This window comes from Manis pentadactyla, chromosome 4 (assembly GCF_030020395.1).
Source record: "Manis pentadactyla isolate mManPen7 chromosome 4, mManPen7.hap1, whole genome shotgun sequence".
In the NCBI taxonomy this organism is placed as follows: domain Eukaryota; kingdom Metazoa; phylum Chordata; class Mammalia; order Pholidota; family Manidae; genus Manis; species Manis pentadactyla.
The window spans coordinates 95238902-95265711 of record NC_080022.1 but is presented as its reverse complement, the minus strand read 5'-3'; the positions used below and the strand labels follow the sequence as shown (position 1 = coordinate 95265711).

Below are 26810 nucleotides of genomic sequence, written 5' to 3'. Positions count from 1 at the left end.
TTCCTCTGCCCATTTTTTAATTGGGTTATTTGTTTTTTGTTTGTTGAGGTGTGTGAGCTCTTTATATATTCTGGACGTCAAGCCTTTATCGGATCTGTCATTTTCAAATATATTCTCCCATACTGTAGGGTTCCTTTTTGTTCTATTGATGGTGTCTTTTGCTGTACAGAAGCTTTTCAGCTTAATATAGTCCCACTTGTTCATTTTTGCTGTTGTTTTCCTTGCCCGGGGAGATATGTTCAAGAAGAGGTCACTCATGTTTATGTCTAAGAGGTTTTTGCCTATGTTTTCTTCCAAGAGTTTAATGGTTTCATGACTTACATTCAGGTCTTTGATCCATTTTGAGTTTACTTTTGTATATGGGGTTAGACAATGGTCCAGTTTCATTCTCCTACATGTAGCTGTCCAGTTTTGCCAGCACCATCTGTTGAAGAGACTGTCATTTCGCCATTGTATGTCCATGGCTCCTTTATCAAATATTAATTGACCATATATGTCTGGGTTAATGTCTGGATTCTCTAGTCTGTTCCATTGGTCTGTGGCTCTGTTCTTGTGCCAGTACCAAATTGTCTTGATTACTATGGCTTTATAGTAGAGCTTGAAGTTGGGGAGTGAGATCACCCCTACTTTATTCTTCTTTCTCAGGATTGCTTTGGCTATTCGGGGTCTTTGGTGGTTCCATATGAATTTTTGAATTATTTGTTCTAGGCCATTGAAGAATGTTGCTGGTAGTTTCATAGGGATTGCATCAAATCTGTATATTGCTTTGGGCAGGATGATATTAATTCTTCATCTTTTGACGATATTAATTCTTCCTAGCCACGAGCATGGGATGAGTTTCCATCTGTTAGTGTCCCCTTTAATTTCTCTTAAGAGTGACTTGTAGTTTTCAGAGTATAAGTCTTTCACTTCTTTGGTTAGGTTTATTCCTAGGTATTTTATTTTTTTTGATGCAATTGTGAATGGAGTTGTTTTCCTGATTTCTCTTTCTGTTGGTTCATTGTTAGTGTATAGGAAAGCCACAGATTTCTGTGTGTTGATTTTGTATCCTGCAACTTTGCTGTATTCCGATATCAGTTCTAGTAGTTTTGGGGTGGAGTCTTTAGGGTTTTTTATGTACAGTATCATGTCATCTGCAAATAGTGACAGTTTAACTTCTTCTTTACCTTTCTGGATTCCTTGTATTTCTTTGTTTTGTCTGATTGCCGTGGCTAGGACCTCCAGTACTATGTTAAATAACAGTAGGGAGAGTGGGCATCCCTGTCTAGTTGCCGATCTCAGAGGAAAAGCTTTCAGCTTCCCCCTGTTCAATATAATATTGGCTGTGGGTTTATCATAGATGGCCTTTATTATGTTGAGGTACTTGCCCTCTATTCCCATTTTGCTGAGAGTTTTTATCATGAATGGATGTTGAACTTTGTCAAATGCTTTTCAGCATCTATAGAGATGATCATGTGGTTTTTGTCTTTCTTTTTGTTGATGTGGTGGATGATGTTGATGGTCTTTCGAATGTTGTACCATCCTTGCATCCCTGAAATGAATCCCACTTGGTCATGGTGTATGATCCTTTTGAGGTATTTTTGAATTCGGTTTGCTAATATTTTGTTGAGTATTTTTGCATCTACGTTCATCAGGGATATTGGTCTGTAGTTTTCTTTTTTGGTGGGGTCTTTGCCTGGTTTTGGTATTAGGGTGATGTTAGCTTCATAGAATGAGTTTGGGAGTATTCCCTCCTCTTCTATTTTTTGGAAAACTTTAAGGAGAATGGGTATTATGTCTTCTCTGTATGTCTGATAAAATTCCAAGGTAAATCCATCTGGCCCGGGAGTTTTGTTCTTGGGTAGTTTTTTGATTACTGCTTCAATTTCGTTGCTGGTAATTGGTCTGTTTAGATTTTCTGTTTCTTTCTGGGTCAGTCTTGGAAGGTTGTATTTTTCTATGAAGTTGTCCATTTCTCCTAGGTTTCCCAGCTTGTTAGCATATAGGTTTTCATAGTATTCTCTAATAAGTCTTTGTATTTCTGTGGGGTCCGTCGTGATTTTTCCTTTCTTGTTTCTGATACTGTTGATTTGTGTTGACTCTCTTTTCCTCTTAATAAGTCTGGCTTGAGGCTTATCTATTTTGTTTATTTTTTCGAAGAACCAGCTCTTGGTTTCATTGATTTTTGCTATTGTTTTATTCTTCTCAATTTTATTTATTTCTTTTCTGATCTTTATTATGTCCCTCCTTCTGCTGACCTTATGCCTCATTTGTTCTTCTTTTTCCAATTTCGATAATTGTGACATTAGACCATTCATTTGGGATTATTCTTCCTTTTTAAAATATGCTTGGATTGCTATAAACTTTCCTCTTAGGACTGCTTTTGCTGTGTCCCACAGAATTTGGTGCTTAGTGTTGTTGTTGTCATTTGTTTCCATATATTGCTTTATCTCCATTTTGATTTGGTCATTGATCCATTGATTATTTAGGAGCGTGTTGTTAAGCCTCCATGTGTTTGTGAGCCTCTTTGCTTTCTTTGTACAGTTTATTTCTAGTTTTATGCCTTTGTGGTCTGAAAAGTTGGTTGGTAGGATTTCAATCTTTTGGAATTTACTGAGGCTCTTTTTGTGTCCTAGTATGTGGTCTATTCTGGAGAATGTTCCATGTGCACTTGAGAAGAATGTGTATCCTGTTGCTTTTGGATGTAGAGTTTTGTAGATGTCTATTAGGTCCATCTGTTCTAGTGTGCTGTTTAGTGCTTCTGTTTCCTTACTTATTTTCTGTCTGGTGGATCTGTCCTTTGGAGTGCATGTGGTGTGTTGAAGTCTCCTAGAATGAATGCATTGCATTCTATTTCCTCCTTTAGTTCTGTTAATATTTGTTTCAGGTATGTTGGTTCTCCTGTATTGGGTGCATATATATTTATAATGGTTATATCCTCTTGTTGGACTGACCCCTTTATCATTATGTAATGTCCTTCTTTGTCTTTTGTTGCTTTCTTTATTTTGAAGTCTGTTTTGTCTGATACCAGAATTGCAACACCTGCTTTCTTCTCTTTGTTGTTTACATGAAATATCTTTTTCCAACCCTCGACTTTAAGTCTGTGCATGTCTTTAGGTTTGAGGTGAGTCTCTTGTAAGCAGCATATGGATGGATCTTGCTTTTTTATCCATTCTATTACTCTCTGTCTTTTGATTGGTGCATTCAGTCCATTTACATTTAGGGTGATTATTGAAAGGTATGAACTTATTGCCATTGCAGGCTTTAAGTTTGTGGTTACCAAAGGTTCAGGGTTAGCTTCTTTACTATCTTACTGTCTAACTTAACTCACTTGTTGAGCTATCATAAACACGGTCTGATGATTCTTTATTTCTCTCCCTTCTTATTCCTCCTCCTCCCTTCTTCATATATTGAGTGTTTTGTTCTGTGCTCTTTTTAGGAGTGCTCCCATCTAGAGCAGTCCCTGTAGGATGCCCTGAAGAAGTGGTTTGTGGGAGGCAAATTCCCTCAACTTTTGCTTGTCTGGGAATTGTTTAATCCCTCCTTCATATTTAAATGATATCCGTGCTGGATACAGTAGTCTTGGTTCAAGGCCCCTCTGTTTCATTGCATTAAGTATATCATGCCATTCTCTTCTGGCCTGTAGGGTTTCTGTTGAGAAGTCTAATGATAGCCTGATGGGTTTTCCTTTGTAGGTAACCTTTTTTTCTCTCTGGCTGCCTTTAATACTTTTTCCTTGTCTTTGATCTTTGCTCTTTTAATTATTATGTGTCTTGGTGTTGCCCTCCTTGGATCCCTTGTCATGGGAGTTCTGTGTACCTCTGTGGTCTGAGAGGCCATTTCTTCCCCTAGTTTGGGGAAGTTTTCGGCAATTATTTCTTCAAAGGCACTTTCTATCCCTTTTTCTCTCTCTTCTTCTTCTGGCACCCCTAGAATGCGTATATTGTTCTGTTTCTATTGGTCACTCAGCTTTCTTAAAATTCTTTCATTCCTGGAGATCCTTTTATCTCTCTCTGCATCAGCTTCTCTGTGTTCCTGTTCTCTGTTTTCTAGTCCATTAATGGTCTCTTGCATCTCGTCCATTCTGTTTTGAAGTCCTTCCAGAGCTTGTTTTATTTCTGAATTCTCCTTCCTTAGTTCTTGCATATTTCTCTGCAAGTCCATCAGCATGGTTATGACTTTTGTTTTGAATTCTTTTTCAGGAAGACTGGCTAAATCTATCTCCCCAGATTCCTTCTCAGGGGAAGATGTAGCAGATGCCGAAGCTGTCTGGGTTAGTCTTGTCTGGATCATATTTTTTGCCTTTTCATGTTGACAGGTGCTATTGACTGTCAGCTGGGAGGGCCAAACTTTTCACTTGCTACTGGCCTTTCTTTACTGGGACAACTGCGACCCCTCGTGGCTTGTGTTGGGAAATTGCTTGTAGGCTGGGTCTTTGTGTCTTGCCCGGCTGAAGTGTAGGAATTTTCGTTTCTGTGGGTGTTTTGCCTTAGGCTGTTTCTCTGTTTTTGCAGCGCCCGGAAGGGTAATGGATGGGGGGGGCTTTTTGGCTGTTTACCTCCGTGAGGGGTCTCAGAAATGTTGCCCAGGGGGTTAGTGAGCCTGGTTTTCCCTGTAATTTCCAGCCACTGGGCTGTGACCTGTGTTGTTTCCGTCTAGCTGTTAAATCCATGTCCCTTTAAGACTTTCAAAAAGCACTGGCTTTTCTTTCTCCCAGGGCACCCGCCTCAGAAGTCTTGCTGCCCTGTTTCCCTAGTTTCCATCCCTCCACGCATGCACTGTGTCTGTGCTCTGGTGCGGGTCGCTGGGGCTGGGTGTTTAGCAGTCCTGGGCTCCCTCTCCCTCCTGCCAGGAGGTGGGGTGAGATGTGCTCGGGTCCCGCCGGGCTGGGGGTTGTATCTTACCCCTTTCACCAGGCTCTGGGCTCTCGCACGTGTGGATGTAGTCAGGCTGTTGTCCTGTGTCTTCTGGTCTCTCTTTTAGGATTAGTTGTATTTGTTGTATTTTCAAAAATATATATGTTTTTGGGAGGAGATTCCCACTGCCCTACTCACACCGCCATGTTCTCCATTCTTTTCTTACTCTCTAATTTCATTCATGAAAATCTCTAATTTTTCATCATAATTCATCTAAATTTAGAACACTGAGATCTTGAAACTATTAGAATAACTACTATGGGAATCAGTTATTAAATCAAGAACAGTGCTGGATTTTACTTATAGTAATTAAACTCTCCCAAAAATTTTGCTTGGAGGGTTTTATTTATTTCTCTTCAACAAATGAGGAAGCTAAGGTTCAGGGCAGTTTAATAAATAACCCATGAAGAAGTGGTGAAGGTAGTGTATGAAGTCTAACTCCAAAGCTAGGTACATTTTCAAGAGCCACAATGATTATTTCCAAGATTTATTAAGTTTTTTGTAAAGAGCTGAGCCATAAGAAATTGGCAGATAATTCGGTGTGTAGAAATATGAAAAATAATCAATATTTTCCAGTTAAACTATAAATATAAATGTTTCATGTCTAAATTCAGCCAAAATTCTTTATTTTTCAGAAACAGTATTATACAAAATCATACTGATTTGATAATCAGACTTTCAAATAGTCCACAACATTTTTGTTTCCTTCAGGTTCTCTGTTGGCATTCACTGATGAAGTGAGAATTGGACCAGATAATGGCAAATACTTATGTCACTGTGTCTGATGGGTACTGTCTTGCTGAACCAGTGCAGTACTATGGTATGTAACAAAAACCTACAGTATAATAGCTAATAAAACTTCTTTGGGGAAATTATGGTTAATTACAGAGGCTTTTCAAGAAAAGAAATTAACAAATGAATCAAAGACTTTAAATTATTACCTATATGGGAATATAATTAATTAAAAAAATCGGTAATACTAAAATGTTGTAAGCCAGAATCATATGTAATGAAGGGAAAGTACAATAGTCTAGAATTGTATTAAATTTCTAAAAATGGAATTAACATGCAAGTTAGAAGTTACTTTTAGGGGTTAGGTGAACTAGTTCACATGCAAGTCAGTAAATGTAGCTCAGAGTAGCTATTTAGTATACTCAAAATTTTAATCTTAATGTAAGATTTTTATCAAAGGGAAAGAAATAGAAAAGAGAATGCAAGAGACAATAGGAATTTTCACCAAAAAAACTAAGGTTATAATATAAATTTAATTTTAAATGCAGTTTTCTTTTAGTTTGAACTCTGAGTTTCATGCCGATGGAACGTCATCCAGTATTCAGTCTTTTGACGCCTTTATGACAAGGCCCTCTTTTTTTTTAAAAAGCTACTTAATTTTTACCAATAACTTCTCTTCTTATATCAGGGTGTCATTGGCATTTACTCAACACTTAGCATTGTATTGGTTGCTATAATGATTTGCAAATGATTTATGTGAATTAATAAAAACTAAACTATTTACGAATCTTGGTAGAATTTTGAGGGTAAAAATTTTTTTGGTGATTTAGCACCAGGAAAGTACAAATATGACTAGTTAGTTATAAAGCAACTAAGCATTCCTAAGACCTTTGGAGCCAATTTTCTGGACTTTAATTTAGTGATTCTTTTGAAAGCAGAAAGTAAGCTGGTGTTTGGAAGCTTCAGATAATAATAATAATAATAATAATAATAATGATATCATTATCATTTTATGTTTTATATGTGCTTTTTCATACCATATTTTATTTCATCCTTACAGTGACCCTGTGAGGTAGATGAATTTATTCCCATAAAACTGCAAGTAAGAATTGCCAGACAACAAAACAAAAAAGAAACTAGTGATTTTAATCAGGTCTATAAATGGTAAAAGAGGGTGTTAAGGTATATTAAATGGGGAGTTAAACAAAATTTTTTTTTGCTTGAAGTAACCAGATAACTGGTAAAATTATGTTTTAGTGGGAGAGGTGGGATAATTAATTAAATTTCTTTACTCACCTGATTGAATTGAAAACAATTACATCCACAAGGGAATTGCAGAAGATGAGGAACACCTTTCATTCCAAACTCTGGAAAACATTAATTTCTATTTAAGGAGGAAGACTGGATTGGTATGTAAGCCATTAGGAACTCTTGCCTTTTCTCCCAGCTCCTGAGCAACCTCTGCATAACAAGGGATGGCAGCACTTACCAGGCATCACAATTCAGTTTACTGTTTGCCTCTCATGCTGGACAGCAAGTCCCTGGCATGTTGAACTAACTCTGTTGAGTTTAAAACTCTTTGAAATTTGAAAAAAATTATGAAATTTTGACTTTTTAACAATTTATTCTTTTTTATGTTAAAAAACTAGATATTTTGCCAGAACAAGTCAGTTATCAGCTGCATGAAACTGATTTTCAGGAATCACCTTATTGCCAGTATTCTACTGTCCAGTTTCCTCCAGCTCTACAGTCTCAATCTCTACAAAGTCATTTCAGCACCTATAGCTCAGATCCACAGTTCAGTGGTGGAGAGTGTGGACTCGGTTCCTGTGAATTAAATAAACCCACTTATGTGGGTGCCCATGATGCTGAAGATGGATACCCTGGAATAAAAAGGTCCAGACTAACTCATTCTTCCATGCGAATTAAGGGACAGGAAGAACCCTGTGTAGTTTGTGGTGATAAAGCATCAGGATATCATTATAATGCACTTACTTGCGAAGGTTGTAAAGGTAAGGACAAAATTAAAACAAAATTGAAATTCTAGTATTTACTGAAGGGTCCTGAAATTTTAGGCCTGTAAGGCTACTCTTACTTTTTAAAGTGTGAAAAATAAAACCAGGGAGAGCCAGTGGTATGTATAAAGGTGATCAGTCTATGGCATAAAAGGACATGAAAATGGGATGTAATGAAGTTTTGATTCAGTTTTCATTTTTGATCAGAGCTTTTACACTTAAATGTAATATTCAATATTTATATAGTAGGTTTCCATGATCCTAGATGAATCTCATGTTGGAATAGAAAATAACTTTTAAAAAGACATGGATATTAATTATTTCATATTCTCATATGGTTGATATAATTCATGCATTAAGAGGGAATTTGATTAAATACCTTCTAAGATTCTAAGTGTATTTTTTTGGAATTTTTGAAAACAAATGTGAGGTCTGCAAGTGAAGATCATCATTGACAAAGGGATTTTCAAAGAGTGAAATAGTCCTTCATGACATTCTGAGGTTTTGAAGAACTTCTGCACTGTTTTTATTTACAAATGCTGTATTGGGACAGAGCCTGGAAATGATTAGGCCAATACAGTACTAGGTAAACATGCCTATTAAGTAGTTCAGGGTGAAGTTTTACTGTCAGAGTCTCACAACTCACCCTGCACAAAATAGCCAAATGAAGACCATGGGAAGTGGGTACCAACTTTATGAATATGATAACTGGGCCAGTGTTTGCTTACTTTTAAAATTCAGGGACTTAAAAAAAATACACACACACACACACATATATATATATACACACAATAAAATGCAGGGCCTTGTTGTAAAAACTAAGTTGAAGAATGTGGCAGAGTTCTGGAAAACCTAAGCCGAGCTTTCTACTCCCTTTGTTGAAACTAAATGATGAAACTTCTACTCTGAAGTGTATCCATGGAGAAAAAGGGTATGACAGGCCTCTAAGAAGGGCATTGACTAAGCTTATCAACTTTACTGCTTGGAATGGAATAAGAGGAAGATAGCAAGGATTACTACTTAGGAATGGGAAATGAAAGAGGAAATGGGAGAGGAACTGCTATGCATGGATTTAGGAAGTGAAAGAGAAAATGCAGATGTCCCACCATCCGGAAACACACATATATGTGCAGAAAACATGCCCAGTCAATATCTCAGACCAAATAAACTAGCAGTATTTTCTTATCCGGAGAAGTGCTAAAAAAGGGAGAGGGTCAGAAGAGAAATTTTGGAAGACGGTCTCCTCCTTTAAGGGAAATATGAGGAGAGAGGAAGAGGTTTCCCCAGTTTTATTTTACATGAGCACATATTCTTTCAAGGGAATCTTGAGAGATGCTTCATGGAATCTTGATACTCTGTATAAGGTAGTTTTAACAATGCTTTTAGATGACATTATACGATAGCAAAATAGGGAGTTGTCTTAATGTGATGGGGCTATTTAGTTTGATTTCCAGATGTGATTATTGAAAGGAACAACGTTGGGATAGAACATATTAATCATGAGAGAATTAAAATAATTACCCAGGTAACTGTATATTAAACCATATCTGCTTATTGAGGGGAAAAACATTTTATTGGAATAACTTAGGTAACTTGATTACTTACCTCTATATGAAGGTATATATTAATAAAAATAGCCAAATACACTAGTAAAATTAAACACTATTTTTTTCATTATTAGGTTTTTTTCGACGAAGCATCACCAAAAATGCAGTGTATAGTTGCAAGAATGGTGGCCACTGTGAAATGGACATGTATATGCGTAGAAAATGTCAAGAGTGCAGACTGAAAAAGTGTAAGGCAGTAGGAATGTTGGCAGAATGTAAGTGCAAGTGCTGTTGTGATATTTTTTTGAGGGGTATTTTAATTTTTCTTACTGAGAATTTAATGCATTCCTCAAGTTGTCATTCTGAATGTTAACCTATTTGTCCAGATTTAAACTATTTCTCTAGCAACTGCTAAATAAGGATGGCCAATTACCAACAGAGATAATTATTTCCATAAACCTTGCATACTGCTCTAATTTAGGTAATATATTTTCTTCTGAATTGGAAATCTTTGTATTTTCAAATTACTTAGCCTAAAGTTATATAATGTATCTAAAGAGAGGAGAATTTTAAATTAGTTGTTCTCTTTCTTCAGTCTTGTATCTTTAATAGCCTACATGATACTTAGGTGTGTAGAGCCTGCTAACAATTAACACATAGATGTCAAAACCCAGCTCTACAAGCAGAAGAGTACCCTAAGCTTTTTGAGTTCCTTAGATGTTCATTGTGTTTTTACCTTATAAATTATATGATGTCATTTGATCATCACAACAGTACTAAGATTTGGCTTTATTTCCTAAAATCCTCTTATTTCCCAGTACTCATAATCTTACAGTGATTTAAAAGTTACTTTTCTTTTTAGAGTACTATTAGTGTTGTCTTTTCATATCTAGTCTAGTCTTGTGCAAACTCTTACTATCTTGCACTTGTGCTATTATATTAGTTTCATGGTCATTTCTCCATTCTCTCTTTTTCTTTAATTTATCTTCAAATACTATAATAACAACATTTGATTTTTATTAAGTTACAATCTTGTTCAGTAAACACAATGCAATATTCTCTTTATATTATACTGCTATTGAAATAAAATGCAAACTCTTCAGTCTAAGCTTTTCATCAAAAAGGTTCCTATTATTTAAAATTCCAGGGGTGGAGTAATCTTTTTTTTATTATTATTTTCTATTTTGTTATCATTAATCTACAATTACATGATGAACACTATGTTTGCTAGGGTCCCCCCTCACCAAGTCCCCTCCACAAACCCCATTACAGACACTGTCCATCAGTGTAGTAAGATTTTGTAGAATCACTACTTGTCTTTTCTGTGTTGCACAACCCTCCCCATACCGCCCCCAACATTGTACATGCTAATCATAATACCCCCTTCCTTCTTCCCTGCCCTTACTTCTCACTTCCCTTCCATCCTCCCCAGTCCCTTTCCCTTTGGTAACTGTTAGTCCATTCTTGGATTCTGTGAGTCTGCTGCTGTTTTGTTCCTTCAGTTTTTGCTTTGTTCTTATATTCCACATGTGAGTAAAATCACTTGGTACTTGTCTCTTTCTGCCTGGCTTATTTCACTGAGCATAATACCCTCTAGCTCCATCCATGTTGTTGCAAATGGTAGGATTTGTTTTCTTCTTATGGCTGAATAATATTCCATTGTGTATATGTACCACATCTTCTTTACCCATTCATCTACTGATGGACACATAGGTTGCTTCCATTTCTTGGCTATTGTAAATAGTGCTGCGATAAACATAGGGGTGCATCTGTCTTTTTCAAATGGGGTTGGTGCACTCTTAGGGTAAATTCCTAGAAGTGGAATCCTGGGTCAAATGGTATGTCTATTTTGAGCATTTTGAGGGACCTTCATACTGCTTTCCACAATGGTTGAACTAATTTACATTCCCACCAGCAGTGTAGGAGGGTTCCCCTTTCTCTGCAACCTCGCCAACATTTGTTGTTGTTCATCTTTTGGATGGTAGCCATCCTTACTTGTATGAAGTGATATCTCATTGTGGTTTTAATTTGCATTTCTCTGATGATTAGCGATGTGGAGCATCTTTTCATGTGTCTGTTGGCCATCTGAATTTCTTTTTTTGGAGAACTGTCTGCTCAGTTCCTCTCCCCATTGTTTAATTGGATTATTTGCTTTTTGTTTGTTGAGGTGCGTGAGCTCTTTATATATTTCGGATGTCAACCCTTTATCGGATCTGTCATTTATGAATATATTCTCCCATACTGTAGGGTACCTTTTTGTTCTATTGATGGTGTCCTTTGCTGTACAGAAGCTTTTCAGCTTGATGTAGTCCCACTTGTACATTTTTGCTTTTGTTTTCCTTGCCAGGGGAAATATGTTCATGAAGAAGTCACTCATGTTTGTGTCCATGAGATTTTTGCCTATGTTTTTTCTAAGAGTTTTTTTTTTTAATTTTGTTTCTTTAATTGCATTCTCACAGGCAGTTTGTAAAACAAGCACATCTCTAAAACCTTACACATATGAGAAGAGCCTACCCAATCAGAAATCTTAAGGCAGAGCTAAATTACTGAAACAAAACGAAAATACCAGAGATGTTTATTTCACTGTCTAGCATTCAAAGGTGTCATCTACAAAAAAAGACAAAGGCCTTTTATTTCTTTACAAACTACTCTGTTAATTATCAATAAAACATGTACATGCTTTGCTTTTTATTCCAAATAAGAATCCCAACTTTAATTACAAGGATGAAACAACTGCTAGGAATACACAGAAACCCAGCATAATAAACATAAGCAACACCCTTGGAGGACACGGCCAAGGCAACTTTTCCACAGTAACTAGCTTTGCTTTAATAGATTTTAATAGTTCAGGACAAATAGGTTGCATACATAATGTATCAATGAGAACAGTTTACTCCTGGGATTTTTTGATAGACGTCTTAGTAGAACACTATTGGATTACTCTGGGCTACCACTACACTGTCTCAAGTCACAGCCTCACCATTTAAAAATATCTCAGGATTTTTGTAAACGAGAATATGGCCAGAATACAACACAGGTTGAAAACTGAGAAAGCCAGGCTGGAAAGAGTGAGTCACAACAGCTGTGTGAGAACTTGGATTAGTAACAAAAGGCTTTTTGTAATTAAATCTATTTTTACAAATTGATTTACTCTTCCCTCTAAGTGAACTCTAGATAGGTTAAAAACTCCCCTATTAAAAAAAAAAAGCAACCAGTAACATAGATGAATCAAATGAAGAACCATGGACTCTAGGATCTGCCACTTACTGTGTGATCTTGGGCAAATTTGAAAAAAATGAAAACAGGCAAAAATATCTGTTCTATATATCCCTTAGTTATGTTCTATATTTCAAATCTTTATAAAGGCTTAAACACTTCTGTATTTTTAAATGAGTATGCTTAAATTAGAAGTTTTATATATAAGGCAGAAATAAGACAAAAATATGTGAGTGATGGAATCAATGTACAGGTAAATACTTTATAACCTAATGAACTAAGGAATCCAAAACATTTTGTGATACTATAAAAGTTATTTATTCACTATACACAGAACATGTCCCCTATAAAATGTACATGTAAATCACTAAAAAGTATAACTTGGTGAACATTTTCTCAATTACAGAACATACTAAATCAGTTGGGATAACAAGCTGTCTGCCTCAAAAGAATCTAATTATAGCACCCAGAGTCTCCTTTATATCTAACACAAAGTTAAATGCTTATTTTGGGGATTACTTCCTAGTATGTGTTCGAGGAGGCAGAGTTAACAATTTAATATAACTAGTATATTACAGCCACTGCACAATAAATCATTTATTACAGATTTAAACAAGTCATTTTTTTCATTGTACTGAGATGCAAACAAATACTGGATATGTTTAAATGGCAGATAACCACAAAATTATCTTTGATATAGTGTATTGGGCTTTATAATTACATTATATGAATGGTGTAAAATAGTTACGAATAATACACCTCTAACAAAACGAGGCCATACTGTAATGATTCACTAGATTGTGCTCAGTAGACATTAAGTGAATTTTATCTAATTTTCTCCCCAATTTACCCAGTCCAATTTTGCCCATAGTTAAGGGCTCAGTAAATGTTTGCTACTGACTAGGAAAGAGGTGAGAAGAGATGGACCCTCTTACTGGATGTCAAGTATTATAATTGGAATTTACCTGGGAAAGTGTTAAGGAAGATGTAAACTGCACAAGGCATACAATAAACTCAGATGCCAACAAAGCAAACCATTAAGCAGAAAACACTGGCACTGTAATAAACAAAGGGAAGATTTGCCAATAGCAAAATGGAACCAACTTTTAAGAGATATCAAGAAAAAGTTTATACTGGACCATACCTTTTCTCACCCAATTCAGTTTGAGACAGACCAATAGAGGCACTGTAAGACTATGGCTGTCTTCCTTGATATTCAGACATCCTAGTTTCCAATGATTTATTATGGACCTGTTACCCATGAATCAATATAAATCTATTCAGATTTAGGGATTAGTTTTCACAAGTACAAAGTTGAATTTCCTTTTATTTGTCCTAAAATGCTTACTTTCAAACTTGAAGGGACTTCAATTATTCCATGTAGTTTCGATAACATTCTTTTATCTTTTCAGACCAGAGTCAAAATATTCGTACAGTATTCATACTGCAGCACCTTCCACCCACCCTTTGGTCGCTTGAACTGCCCTTCTTTGGTTCTTTTTCCGCTTTCTCAGATCTTTCTTGAAGTGTAGTAAGCAGAACTGTACTGGGTATTCCAGCTGCAGTTTGGTCTATCATTGTCGGAATGGCTTCTGCTACGCCGCGGTCTTCCAGTCGGTCTACTGTTTCTAGGACTGTAAGATCTTCTGTAGTTGTAATCAAAGGACCGTCTTCTTGATCTCCTTCTTTCATAACTTCGGCTTCTAGAACGTCTGTATCTGTCATAATCATCATAGCGTGAAGAACTGTACACATTCCTCCCTTCTTTGGCTTTCATTTGATTTGGAGTCTTCCGATCCCCCTGTGCAAACTGTATTTCAATTTGGCGTCCACAGATCCATTTTCTGTCCAAATTATGTAAAGCATCTTCGGCATCATGAACATCCTCAAATTGAACATAAGCAAATCCTCTTGGACGGCGAGTGTAGAAATCAAGTGGAACATACACATCAACTATAGGACCATAACGACCAAATTCGCGTCGTAAATCTTCAGACCTGGTGTCATCGGCCACGTTCCTTACGAACAGAGATGTATTGGGGGGGCCCAGGTAGCGAGACATGACGGCGGCGTGAGTCTCTGCAGAAGCACTAACGGCTCACCAAACCGTCCACAGCTCCGGCGGCGGGTCCTCAGGCACACATTTTTTCTAAGAGTTTTATGGTTTTATGACTTACATTCAGGTCTTTGATCCATTTCGAATTTACTTTTGTGTATGGGGTTAGATAGTGATCCAGTTTCATTCTCTTACATGTAGCTGTCCAGTTTTGCCAGCACCATCTGTTGCAGAGACTGTCATTTCCCCATTGTATGTCCATGGCTCCTTTATTGTATATTAACTGACCATATATGTTTGGGTTAATGTCTGGAGTCTCCATTCTGTTCCACTGGTCTGTGGCTCTGTTCTTGTGCCAGTACCAAATTGTCTTGCTTACTGTGGCTTTGTAGTAGAGTTTGAAGTTGGGGAGCAAGATCCCCACCACTTTATTCTTCCTCCTCAGGATTGCTTTGCCTATTTTGGGTCTTTGGTGTTTCCATATGAATTTTTGAACTATTTGTTCCAGTTCGTTGAAGAATGTTGTTGGTAATTTGATAGGCGTTGCATAAAATCTGTATATTGCTTTGGGCAGGATGGCTATTTTGATGATATTAATTCTTCCTAGCCAAGAGCATGGGCTGTGTTTCCATTTGTTAGTGTCATCTTTAATTTCTTTTAAGAGTGTCTTATATACCAGCCAACTTTTCAGACCACAAAGGTATAAAACTAGAAATAAATTGTACAAAGAAAGCAAAAAGGCTCACAAACACATGGAGGCATAACAACATGCTCCTAAATAATCAATGGATCAAAGAACAAATTAAAATGGAGGTCCAGCAATATATCGAAACAAATGACAACAATAACACAAAGCCCCAACTTCTATGGGACGCAGCAAAAGCAGTCTTAAGAGGAAAGTATACAGCAATCCAGGCATATTTAAAGAGGGAAGAACAATCCCAAATGAATAGTCTAATGTCACAATTATCGAAATTGGAAAAAGAAGAACAAATGAGGCATAAGGTCAGCAGAAGGAGGGACATAATAAAGATCAGAGAAGAAATAAATAAAATTGAGAAGAATAAAACAATAGAAAAAATCAAGGAAACTAAAAGCTGGTTCTTCAAGAAAATAAACAAAATAGATAAGCCTCTAGCCAGACTTACTAAGAGAAAAAGAGAGTCAACACACATCAACATAATTAGAAAGGAGAAAGGAAAAATCATGAAGGACCCCACAGAAATACAAAGAATTATTAGAGAATACTATGAAAACCTATATGCTAACAAGCTGGAAAAACTAAAAGAAATGGACAACTTCCTAGAAAAATACAACCTTCCAAGACTGACCCAGAAAGAAACAGAAAATCTAAACAGACCAATTACCAGCAACGAAATTGAATCAGTAATCAAAAAACTACCCAAGAACAAAACCCTCAGGCCAGATGGATTTACCTCGGAATTTTATCAGACATACAGAGAAGACATAACACCCATTCTCCTTAAAGTTTTCCAAAAAATAGAAGAGGAGGGAATACTCCCAAACTCATTCTATGAAGCAAACATCACCCTAATACCAAAACCAGGCAAAGACCCACCAAAAAAGAAAACTACAGACCAATATCCCTAATGAACATAGATGCAAAAATACTCAACAAAATATTAGCAAACTGAATTCAAAAACATATCAAAAGGATCATACACCACAACCAAGTGGGATTCATCCCAGGGATGCAAGGATGGTACAACATTCAAAAATCCATCAACATCATTCACCACATCAACAAAAAGAAAGACAAAAACCACATGATCATTTCCATAGATGCTGAAAAAGCATTCGACAAAATTCAACATCCATTCATGATAAAAACTCTCAACAAAATGGGCATAGAGGGCAAGTACCTCGACATAATAAAGCCCATATATGATAAACCCACAGCTAACATCATACTGAACAGCGAAAGGCTGCAAGCTTTTCCTCTGAGATCGGGAACAAGACAGGGATGCCCACTCTCCCTACTGTTATTCAACGTGGTACTGGAGGTCCTAGCCACGGCAATCAGACAAAACAAAGAAATACAAGGAATCCAGATTGGTAAAGAAGAAGTCAAACTGTCACTATTTGCAGATGACATGATATTGTACATAAAAAACCCTAAAGACTCCACTCCAAAACTACTAGAACTAATATCGGAATTCAGCAAAGTTGCAGGATACAAAATTAACACACAGAAATCTGTAGCTTTCCTATACACTAACAATGAACTAATAGAAAGAGAAATCAGGAAAACAATTCCATTCACATTAGCATCAAAAAGAATAAAATACCTAGGAATAAACCTCACCAAGGAAGTGAAAGACCTATACCCTGAAAACTACAAGACACTCTTAAGAGAAATTAAAGAGGACACTAGTAAATGGAAATTCAGCCCATGCTCTTGGCTAGGAAGAATTAATATCGTCAAAATGGCCATCCTGCCCAAAGCAATATACAGATTCGATGCAATCCCTATCAAATTACCCACAGCATTCTTCAATGAACTGGAACAAATAGTTCAAAAATTCATATGGAACCGTCAAAGACCCTGAATAGCCAATGCAATCCTGAGAAGGAAGAATAAAGTGGGAGGGATCTCGCTCCCCAAATTCAAGCTCTACTATAAAGCCACAGTAATCAAGACAATTTGGTACTGGCACAAGAATAGAGCCACAGACCAGTGGAACAGAATAGAGACTCCAGACATTGACCCAAACATATATGGCCAATTAATATTTGATAAAGGAGCCATGGACATACAACAGGGAAATGACAGTCTCTTCAACAGATGGTGCTGGCAAAACTGGACAGCTACATGTAAGAGAATGAAACTGGATCCCCCCATACACAAAAGTAAACTCCAAATGGATCAAAGACCTGAATGCAAGTCATGAACCATAAAACTCTTAGGAAAAAACATAGGCAAAAATCTCATGGACATAAACATGAGTGACTTCTTCATGAACATATCTCCCTGGGCAAGGGAAAGAAAGGCAAAAATGAACAAGTGGGACTATATCAAGCTAAAAAGTTTCTGTACAGCAAAGGACACCATCAATAGAACAAAAAGGTACCCTACAGTATGGGAGAATATATTCATAAATGACAGATAAAGGATTGACATCCAAAATATATAAAGAGCTCACACACCTCAACAAACAAAAGGCAAATAATCCAATTAAAAAATGGGCAGAGGAGCTGAATAGACAGTTCTCCAAAGAAGAAATCCTGATGGCCAGCAGGCACATGAAAAGATGCTCCACATCACTAATCATCAGAGAAATGCAAATTAAAACCACAATGAGATATCACCTCACACCAGTAAGGATCGCCATCATTGAGAAGACAAACAACAACAAATATTGGTGAGGATGTGGAGAAAGGGGAACCCTCCTACACTGCTGGTGGGAATGTAAACTAGTTCAACCATTGTGGAAAGCAGGATGGAGGTTCCTCAGAATGCTCAAAATAGAAATACCATTTGACCCAGGAATTCCACTCTAGGAATTTACCCTAAGAATGCAGCACTCCAGTTTGAAAAAGACAGATGCACCCCTATGTTTATTGCTGCAGTGTTTACAATAGCCAAGATATGGAAGCAACCTTAATGTCTATCAGTAGATGAACAGATAAAGAAGATGTGGTACATATACACAATGGAATATTACGCAGCCATAAGAAAAAACAGATCCTACTATTCACAACAACATGAATGGAGCTAGAAGGTATTATGCTCAGTGAAATAAGCAAGTGGAGAAGGACAAGTACCAAATGATTTCACTCATATGTGGAGTATAAGAACAAAGGAAAACTGAAGGAACAAAACAGCAGCATAAGCACAGAACCCAAGAATGGACTAATAGTTACCAAAGGGAAAGGGACTGGGGACAATGGGTGGGAAGGGAGGGATAAGAGCGGGGAAAAAGAAAGAGGGCATTACGATTAGCATTTATAGTGTGTGGGGGGCATGGGGAGGGCTGCGTAACACAGAGAAGACAAGTAGTGATTTTATAACATCTTACTATGCAGATGGACAGTGACTGTGAAGGGGTATGTGGGGGGGACTTGGTGAAGGGGGAACCTAGTAAACATAATGTTCTTTCTGTAATTGTAGATTAATGATACCAAAATAAACAAAAAAGTGTGTCTTATAATTTTCAGGGTATAGGTCTTTCACTTCTTTGGTTAGGTTTATTCCTAGATATTTTATTCTTTTTGATGCAATTGTGAATGGAATTGTTTTCCTGATTTCTCTTTCTATTGGTTCATTGTTAGTGTATAGGAAAGCTACAGATTTCTGTGTGTTAATTTTGTATCCTGCAACTTTGCTGTGTTCCGATATCAATTCTAGTAGTTTTGGAGTGGAGTCTTTAGGGTTTTTTATGTACAATATCATGTCATCTGCAAATAGTGACAGTTTAACTTCTTCTTAACCAATGTGGATTCCTTGTATTTCTTTCTTTTGTGTAATCGCCATGGCTAGGACCTCCAGTACTATGTTAAATAACAGTGGGGAGAGTGGGCATCTCTGTCTTGTTCCTGAACTCAGAGGAAAAGCTTTCAGCCTCTCGCTTTTCTGTATGAAGTTAGCTGTGGGTTTATCATATATGACCTGTATTATGTTGAGGTACTTGCCCTCTATACCCATTTTACTGAGAGTTTTTATCATGAATGGATGTTGAATTTTGTCGAATGCTTTTTCAGCATCTATGGAGATGATCATGTGGTTTTTGTCCTTCATTTTGTTGATGTGGTGAATGATGTTGATGGATTTTTGAATGTTGTACCATCCTTGCATCCCTGGGATGAATCCCACTTGGTTGTGGTGTATGATCCTTTTGATATGTTTTTGAATTCAGTTTGCTAATATTTTGTTGAGTAATTTTGCATCTACATTCATCAGGGATATTGGTCTGTAGTTTTCTTTTTTGGTGGGTCTTTGCCTGGTTTTGGTATTAGGGTGATGTTTGCTTCATAGAATGAGTTTGGGAGTATTCCCTCCTCTTCTATTTTTTGGAAAATTTTAAGGAGAATGGGTGTTATGTCTTCTCTGTATGTCTGATAAAATTCCGAGGTAAATCCATCTGGCCTGAGGGTTTTGTTCTTGGGTAGTATTTTTATTACTCCTTCATTTTCTTTGCTCGTAATTGGTTTGTTTAAATTTTGTGTTTCTTCCTTGGTCAGTCTTGGAAGGCTGTATTTTTCTAGGAAGTTGTCCATTTCTTTTAGTTTTTCCAGCTTGTTAGCATATAGGTTTTCATAGTATTCTCTAATAATTCTTTGTATTTCTGTGGAGTCTGTCATCATGTTTGCTTTCTCGTTTCTGATTCTGTTGATGTGTGTTGATTCTCTTTTTCTCTTAACAAGTCTGGCTAGAGGCTTATGTATTTTGTTTATTTTCTCAGAGAACCAGCTCTTGGTTTCATTGATTTTTTCTATTGTTTTATTCTTCTCAATTTTGTTTATTTCTTCTCTGCTCTTTAGTATATCCCTCCTTCTGCTGACTTTAGGCCTCATTTGTTCTTCTTTTTCCAATTTCGGTAATTGTGATGTAAGACTATTCATTTGGGATTGTTCTTCCTTCTTCAAGTGTGCCTGGATCGCTATATACTTTCCTCTTAGAACTGCTTTCCCTGCGTCCCACAGAAGTTGGGGCTTTGTATTGTTGTCATTTGTTTCCATATATTTCTTGATCTCTATTTTAATTTGTTCGTTGATCCATTGATTATTTAGGAGCATGCTGTTGAACCTCCATGTGTTTGTGAGCCTTTTTGTTTTCTTTATACAATTTATTTCTAGTTTTATACCTTTGTGGTCTGAAAAGTTGGTTGGTAGAATTTCAATCTTTTGGAATTTACTGAGGTTCTTTTTGTCGCCTAGTATGTGGTCTATTCTGGAGAATGTTCCATGTGCACTTGAGACGAATGTGTATCCTGTTGCTTTTGGATGTAGAGTTCTATAGATGTCTTTTAGGTCCATCTGTTCTAGTGTGTTGTTCAGTGCCTCCGTGACCTTACTTATTTTCTATCCGGTGGTTCTATCCTTTGGAGTGAGTGGCATGTTGAAGTCTCCTAAAATGAATGCATTTTGTTCTATTTCCTCCTTTAATTCTGTTAGTATTGGTTTCACATATGCTGGTGCTCCTGTGTTGGATGCATATATATTTATAATAGTTATATCCTCTTGTTGGACTGAGCCCTTTATCATTATGTAATGTCCTTCTTTATCTCTTGTTACTTTCTTTGTTTTGAAGTCTATTTTGTCTGATATTAGTACTGCAACACCTGCTTTTTTTCTCCCTGTTGTTTGCATGAAATGTCTTTTTCCATCCCTTGACTTTTATTCTGTGCATGTCTTTGGGTTTGAGGTGAGTCTCTTGTAAGCAGCATATAGATGGGTCTTGCTTTTTTACCCATTCTATTACTCTGTGTCTTTTGATTGGTGCATTCAGTCCATTTACATTTGGGGTGATTATTGAAAGATATGTACTTATTGTCATTGCAAGCTTTAGACTGGTGGTTATCAAAGGTTCAAGGTTAGCTTCTTTAGTATCTTACTGTCTAACTTAACTCACTTATTGAGCTGTTATGAACACTGTCTGGTGATTCTTTATTTCTCTCCCTTCTTACTCCTCCTCCTCCATTCTTTATATGTTGGTTGTTTTATTCTGTGCTCTTTTGTGCTTCCTTTAACTGCTTTTGTGGGTAGTTGATTTTACTTTTTGCCTTTAGTTAGTATTCGGTTGGTCTGCTTTCTTTGCTGTGATTTTATTTTCTCTGGTGACATCTATTTAGTCTTAGGAGTGCTCCCACCTAGAGCAGTCCCTCTAAAATACCCTGTAGAGGTGGTTTGTGGGAGGCAAATTCCCTCAACTTCAACTTGTCTGGGAATTGTTTAATCCTTCCTTCATATTTAAATGATAGTCATGCTGGACACAGTATTCTAGGTTCAAGGCCCTTCTGTTTCATTGCATTAAATATATCGTGCCATTCTCTTCTGGTCTGTAAGGTTTCTGTTGGGAAGTCTGATGATAGCCTTATGGGTTTTCCTTTGTAGGTTACTTTTTTCCTCTCTCTAGCTGCCTTTAAAACTCTGTCCTTGTCCTTGGTCTTTGCCATTTTAATTATTATGTTTCTTGGTGCTGTCCGCCTTGGGTCCTTTCTGTTGGGAGTTCTGTACAGTTCCATGGTCTGATCGATTATTTTCTCCCCCAGTTTGGGGAAGTTTTCAGGTATTATTTCTTCAAAGACACTTTCTATTCCTTTTTCTCTGTCTTCTTCTTCTGGTACCCCTATAATGCAGATATTGTTCCTTTTGGATTGGTCACACAGTTCTCTTAATATTGTTTCATTTTTGGAGATCCTTTTATCTCTTTCTGCATCAGCTTCTATGTGTTCCTGTTCTCTGGTTTCTATTCCATCAATGGCCTCTTGCATCTTATCCATTCTGCTTATAAATCCTTCCAGAGATTGTTTCATTTCTGTAATGTCCTTCTGGATGTCATCCCTTAGCTCTTGCATATTTCTCTGCAGCTCTGTCAGCATGGTTATGACCTTTATTTTGAATTCTTTTTCAGGAAGATTGGTTAGTTCTATTTCCTTCTCAGGGGTTGACTCTGTGATTTTGGTCTGTATCAAATTTGTCTGCCTTTTCATGGTGATAGAGGTAGTTGTGCAGAGCTGGCACGTGTTTCGGCTGGGAGAACTTCACTTCTTGCTGGTTTGTGGCCTTCCTCTCCTGGAAGATCAGTGCCCTCTAGCAGCTTGTGCTGGGAAGCCCCTTTGCGAGGTGCTGGATTCTCGCAGGTGTAGATGTAGTCTGGCTGTTGTCCTGTGTCTTCTGGTCTCTCTTTTAGGAACAGTTGTATTTGTTGTATTTTCAAAAATATATATGGTTTTGGGAGGAGATTTCTGCTGCTCTACTCATGCTGCCATCTTGGCTCCGCCGTCACGGTGCCGCAGGCTCTGCTGCTTTCTGCGCTGATCGTCCCCTGCTCCTCCTCGCGAAGGCTCCAGGCATATCCTCCACCTCTCACAGCCCCATGCCTGGCTTATGACCCTCGTGGCTTTACCCAGGGTTGGAGTAATCTAAAGGTCATCATGTCCAACGAGACTGAATCCTTTACTTTATCTCTGTATTAGTCTGTTCAGGCTGCCATAACAAAATGTCATTGTCTTGTCTTGTAAGGAAAAACATTGACTTGGTTCATTTTAAAAGTCATAAGCTATTCTCTTGATGTTATAATATAAAAATCAAGGAAAAATCCCATAAATAAGGTAGTTCAACTACTATACCAACTGATATTCTACATGGATTCCAAGATATAATTAATGTGGCCATTTCTGTAATATAAAAAGGTCTAAATTTACAATTTGGAGATGCAAAACTAATTTTTAATTCATGTCTATGATGAGTATGTACTTTTAAACAGAGAGGTAGTGTGGAAGAAAAGAGAAAGTAATGTTGTAAATTTAATTGCTGTGCACATACTTGCCAAAAAAGAAAGGCTCTTTCTAAAAAGACAAGTCTATGATCATATGTGTGTACAAGACAATTTTCATTAAATCTTTAATGTTATTTGCTATACACAAAATATTTAATATGAATTTTGTAATGTCACAGGTTTGCTTACAGAAATTCAATGCAAATCAAAGAGACTTCGAAAGAACTTTAAGCAGAAGAATAATTTTCAGTCTAACATCAAAGTGGAAGTAGAAGGAGTACACAAGCTTGTATCATCTACGACTAGATCTGGAAAAGTGGCAAGACTCTCCTTATAAAACTTCTTGTTTCTTTAATGATGTTTTTGTTTAATAAGTATGCTTTATAGTTTTCTCCCCTATATTTTTTTATAGATCCAGAAGAGCATGGAATTAACTCAAGAGGAATATCAGTTTATTAATAATATTGTGGCTGCTCATCAGAAATATACAATTCCTTTAGCGGAAACAAAGAAATTTGTATGTGTTCATTACTGGCAAGAAATAATTTATAATTAATATTGTTAGAATATAAGAGCATTAACATAAAACATTTAAACAGTTATTTGAAATAAAAGAAAATCTATTAATTTTATTTTTTTTGTTGGTTAGCTGCAGGAATATGCAAATCCTGAACTGAGCTTTTTGCAACTCTCTGAGACAGTGGTCCTACACATACAGGGGTTAATGGATTTTACTAAGGGACTTCCAGGTAACCACTTTACCTTTGGAAAAAATCTGAAGTAATTTAATAAATTCCCTGTTTTAAAGGAAGTGGGTTATTTTTGAGAAAAAAGCCCCTACTTTTCCACCAAGGATGTTTCTAAATGTAAAAATATGTTTATTTTGCCTGCTTTGATCAATTAAATGGATGAAAATATATACATTTAAAAATATTCAAATGATTTCAAAGATTTAGAGTTAAGACAATATGATTGGTTGTATGTTTTACTTTATTTTCATTTTTTGGAAATGTTTTTGTTTTTAGATAAACAAAGTTGCTTGTACAAGATGAAAAAAACCAAGCAATGGTTAGCCAAAACTTAGCTATCTATTAACATGTACAGATAACTAGCTGTAAAAATAAATCCTTTGAGGCTAAATCAGCTCTGTTTAATTTGCTTCTGCCATAGGGAAGTATTATTATCCAGTTCTAATGAAAGTGCTTCAATATAATACCTTGTGAAAACAAGAATTTTATTCAGATTTGAAGTAATGTAATGTGATTTCTAAGGAAACATTTATGATTCATATATAACTAAATGAATAATTAGAAGTGTTAAATCCTATACTTGAAAATTACCTTTTCATTATTGATTTTAAACAATTATGTGATCTTTTCTTAAAGGATTTGAAAGTTTGACTACTGAGGATCAGACTGCATTATGGAAGGGATCAAAAACTGAAGTTATGTTCCTTCACGTGGCCCAACTTTACAGTCAGAAAGAATGTCTTTCCTCAGCTTCTGAAAGTAAAAAAGGCCAACCAACTTAATGTCAATGGTTACTATTAAATTTAGCAACAAATTTTATAACACTGAGTTTTTTAAAACTATATTTTAATTTTACTAGTTAGTGTAGGAACAGGTACTTCACAATAGCTTTTCCAATTCATTGGTTTAGATTTTGCTTTTCTTTTAAAGAAAGCCATTCTCTATTATATAACATCATGGACAACACATTTTTAGGTCTTTTACACAATCTTTATATAAAATATGAACTATCTAGCTTCATGTTTCAGTAATAAAAATTATAAAGCTACTATTTGTTGGGAACATTTCCTGTCAAACAGAGATTAGACTGAACTTACTATCTGAATAAAGATTTTCAAAAAAATTACATTTCATATTTTTCCCTTTATTAGGTACTGAGAGAATATCAAATCATTTAGATCATTCACTGAATTGTCACAATCAGAGTGGTGATAGACGTGTCATGTATTCTATGGAGACATTTTGTAATGAAGATTGTCCTACTACACTGACTGGTAATATCACATATAATACAAAATATTGTATTGGATGGAAAAAATTGGTCAGATATAATGTTAATTTTCCTATATTGTTTTGAGAAAAAGTAATAATGACAATATATTTGATTCCACACTATGTTCTGATGAAAATACATTTGATATTAATCTTTTCAGGTATTGCTGAAGAATTTATTACCACACTGTTTTACTTCTACAGAAGAATGAGTGAGCTTAATATAACTAATACTGAATATGCTCTGCTTGCAGCAACAATTGTGTTTTTTTCAGGTAAAAACCATTAGGCAGTAAATTTGGATTAAGTTTGGCAATGAAATCATGAAGTCTGTGGTTATTATATTATTCATTGTAGTTAAATATACCAATTTTGCTTCATCAAAATTACCTTCTCTATGAACATCCCCTTTCAGCTTATGAACACACTATAATTTCTTGTATCTTAAAAAATGCCTTCTTGACATCAAAACCCCTTTCAGTTGTTCTCCCATTTCTCTGTTCTACTTTACAGAAAAAAAAATTTTTTTAGAGTTGCCTATACTCCTGCCTTCATTTCTCTCCTCTCATTTACTCCTGAACCCACCACAGTCAGATTTTGCCCTCCTTTCCGCTCCACCGTAACTTGTCAAGATCTTCAGTAATTTGGCATAGCTGATTCCAGTGGTCAACTCTCGCCTCATCATGGATGATCTATCAGCTGCATGTGGCAGAGCAGGTCTCTTCTCTGGACACTTTCATCCTTTGGTTTCAGTTGATCACTTCCTCTTTCTTGACATTTTTTTTTCCTACTAGATTTCCTGGACATCACACTCTGGATTTTCCTCCTCAGTAGCTGCTCTATTTCCTTTGTTAATTCTTCCTCATTTTCCACATCGATAAATGGTAGTGTCCCAGGGCTCAGTTCTCTTTTCTTCTACACTAACTTTGAGATTTCATTTTAGCTTATGGCTTTAAATGCCATCTATATGCTGACAACTCCTAAGTTTATTTTACCACACTGTTCTCCTGAACTCCTTTAAATAGCCTACTCAAGTTTTCAACTTGGATGTCTAGGATGCGTATCAAATTTAAAATGCCCAAAGGTGAACTTCTGATGTCCCCCAGGTCTGCCTATATTCTTCTGTCTATACTAAATGACTTCTCCATCCTTTAAATTGCATAAGCCAAAATCTGTGAAGTCAGCCTTCACTTCTCTTATATCCATAACCAAATATGCAACATGTCCTGTTGGCGCTAGCCTCAAAATATATCCAGAGGGCAACCACTTCTCACTGACTCTGTCCCTGCCCTCCTAAGCCAAACTATTCTAACTTGTTTCTTATTTCTGCCTTTACCTCCCTGGAGTCTATTCTCTGTGCAGTAGCCAGTTACTCTTTGAAAAAAGAAAGCCAGATCATGTCATTCCTCTGCTCCTAACCCTTTAAATGGCTACCTGTTTTATACAGATTAAGGCCAAAGTTCTTTCCATCACTACCTTCTGCTCTTACCACTACAGCTGCATTACTTTTGATGCATATGCCCCTTGAAAATTTCAAACAGACTCCTTGCCACAGATTCTAATGTACTCAACAAATCTCCTCTTTGGAAAGCTCTTCCCCCAGATAGCTACATGGCTCCCTCTTTTACAATCTTAGATATCTCTAAATGTCATCTTATCTCTGATTCCCATTTTAAAAATAGCTACTGCCCTTCCACTTCAAATTTTTATCCTGTGCCCTGTTTATTTCTCTCTATAACTCATAACACTGTCAACTGTCACATTATATTCTTGTTCTAAAAAATGTGTATATGTCTCTTTCCTCTTCCACTTCTCCCTGATCTAGAATATAAGCTCAATGAGGTTAGGAAATTTTGTCTGTTATGGT

The 26810-nt window shown here is 36.4% G+C and overlaps 2 protein-coding genes across 3 annotated transcripts in view; one reads left to right on the top strand and one right to left on the bottom strand.

Moving 5' to 3' along the window:
- LOC118931166 (bile acid receptor-like) overlaps positions 1–26810 on the top strand; it is a 36695-nt gene that overhangs the window by 7776 nt on the left and 2109 nt on the right. For both annotated transcript variants that reach the window (XM_036923356.2, XM_036923357.2), the window contains exons 2-10: positions 5607–5715; positions 7277–7639; positions 9324–9464; positions 23102–23241; positions 23335–23439; positions 23572–23671; positions 24308–24430; positions 24823–24945; positions 25105–25218. In XM_036923356.2, coding sequence (XP_036779251.1) covers positions 5652–5715; positions 7277–7639; positions 9324–9464; positions 23102–23241; positions 23335–23439; positions 23572–23671; positions 24308–24430; positions 24823–24945; positions 25105–25218 — 1273 coding nt within the window. In that variant the 5' untranslated portion in view covers positions 5607–5651. The remainder of the gene's footprint in view (positions 1–5606; positions 5716–7276; positions 7640–9323; positions 9465–23101; positions 23242–23334; positions 23440–23571; positions 23672–24307; positions 24431–24822; positions 24946–25104; positions 25219–26810) is intronic.
- On the bottom strand, positions 12700–14542 carry LOC118908912 (serine/arginine-rich splicing factor 10-like). The gene has a single exon (XM_036878935.2). It carries the CDS (start codon positions 14465–14467, stop codon positions 13916–13918), a length of 552 nt encoding a protein of 183 aa, XP_036734830.2. The 5' UTR covers positions 14468–14542; the 3' UTR covers positions 12700–13915.

Bases quoted from the DNA above. Each gene is read 5' to 3' on its own strand.
- LOC118908912 (XM_036878935.2), bottom strand. From the start codon at position 14,467: ATGTCTCGCTACCTGGGCCCCCCCAATACATCTCTGTTCGTAAGGAAC.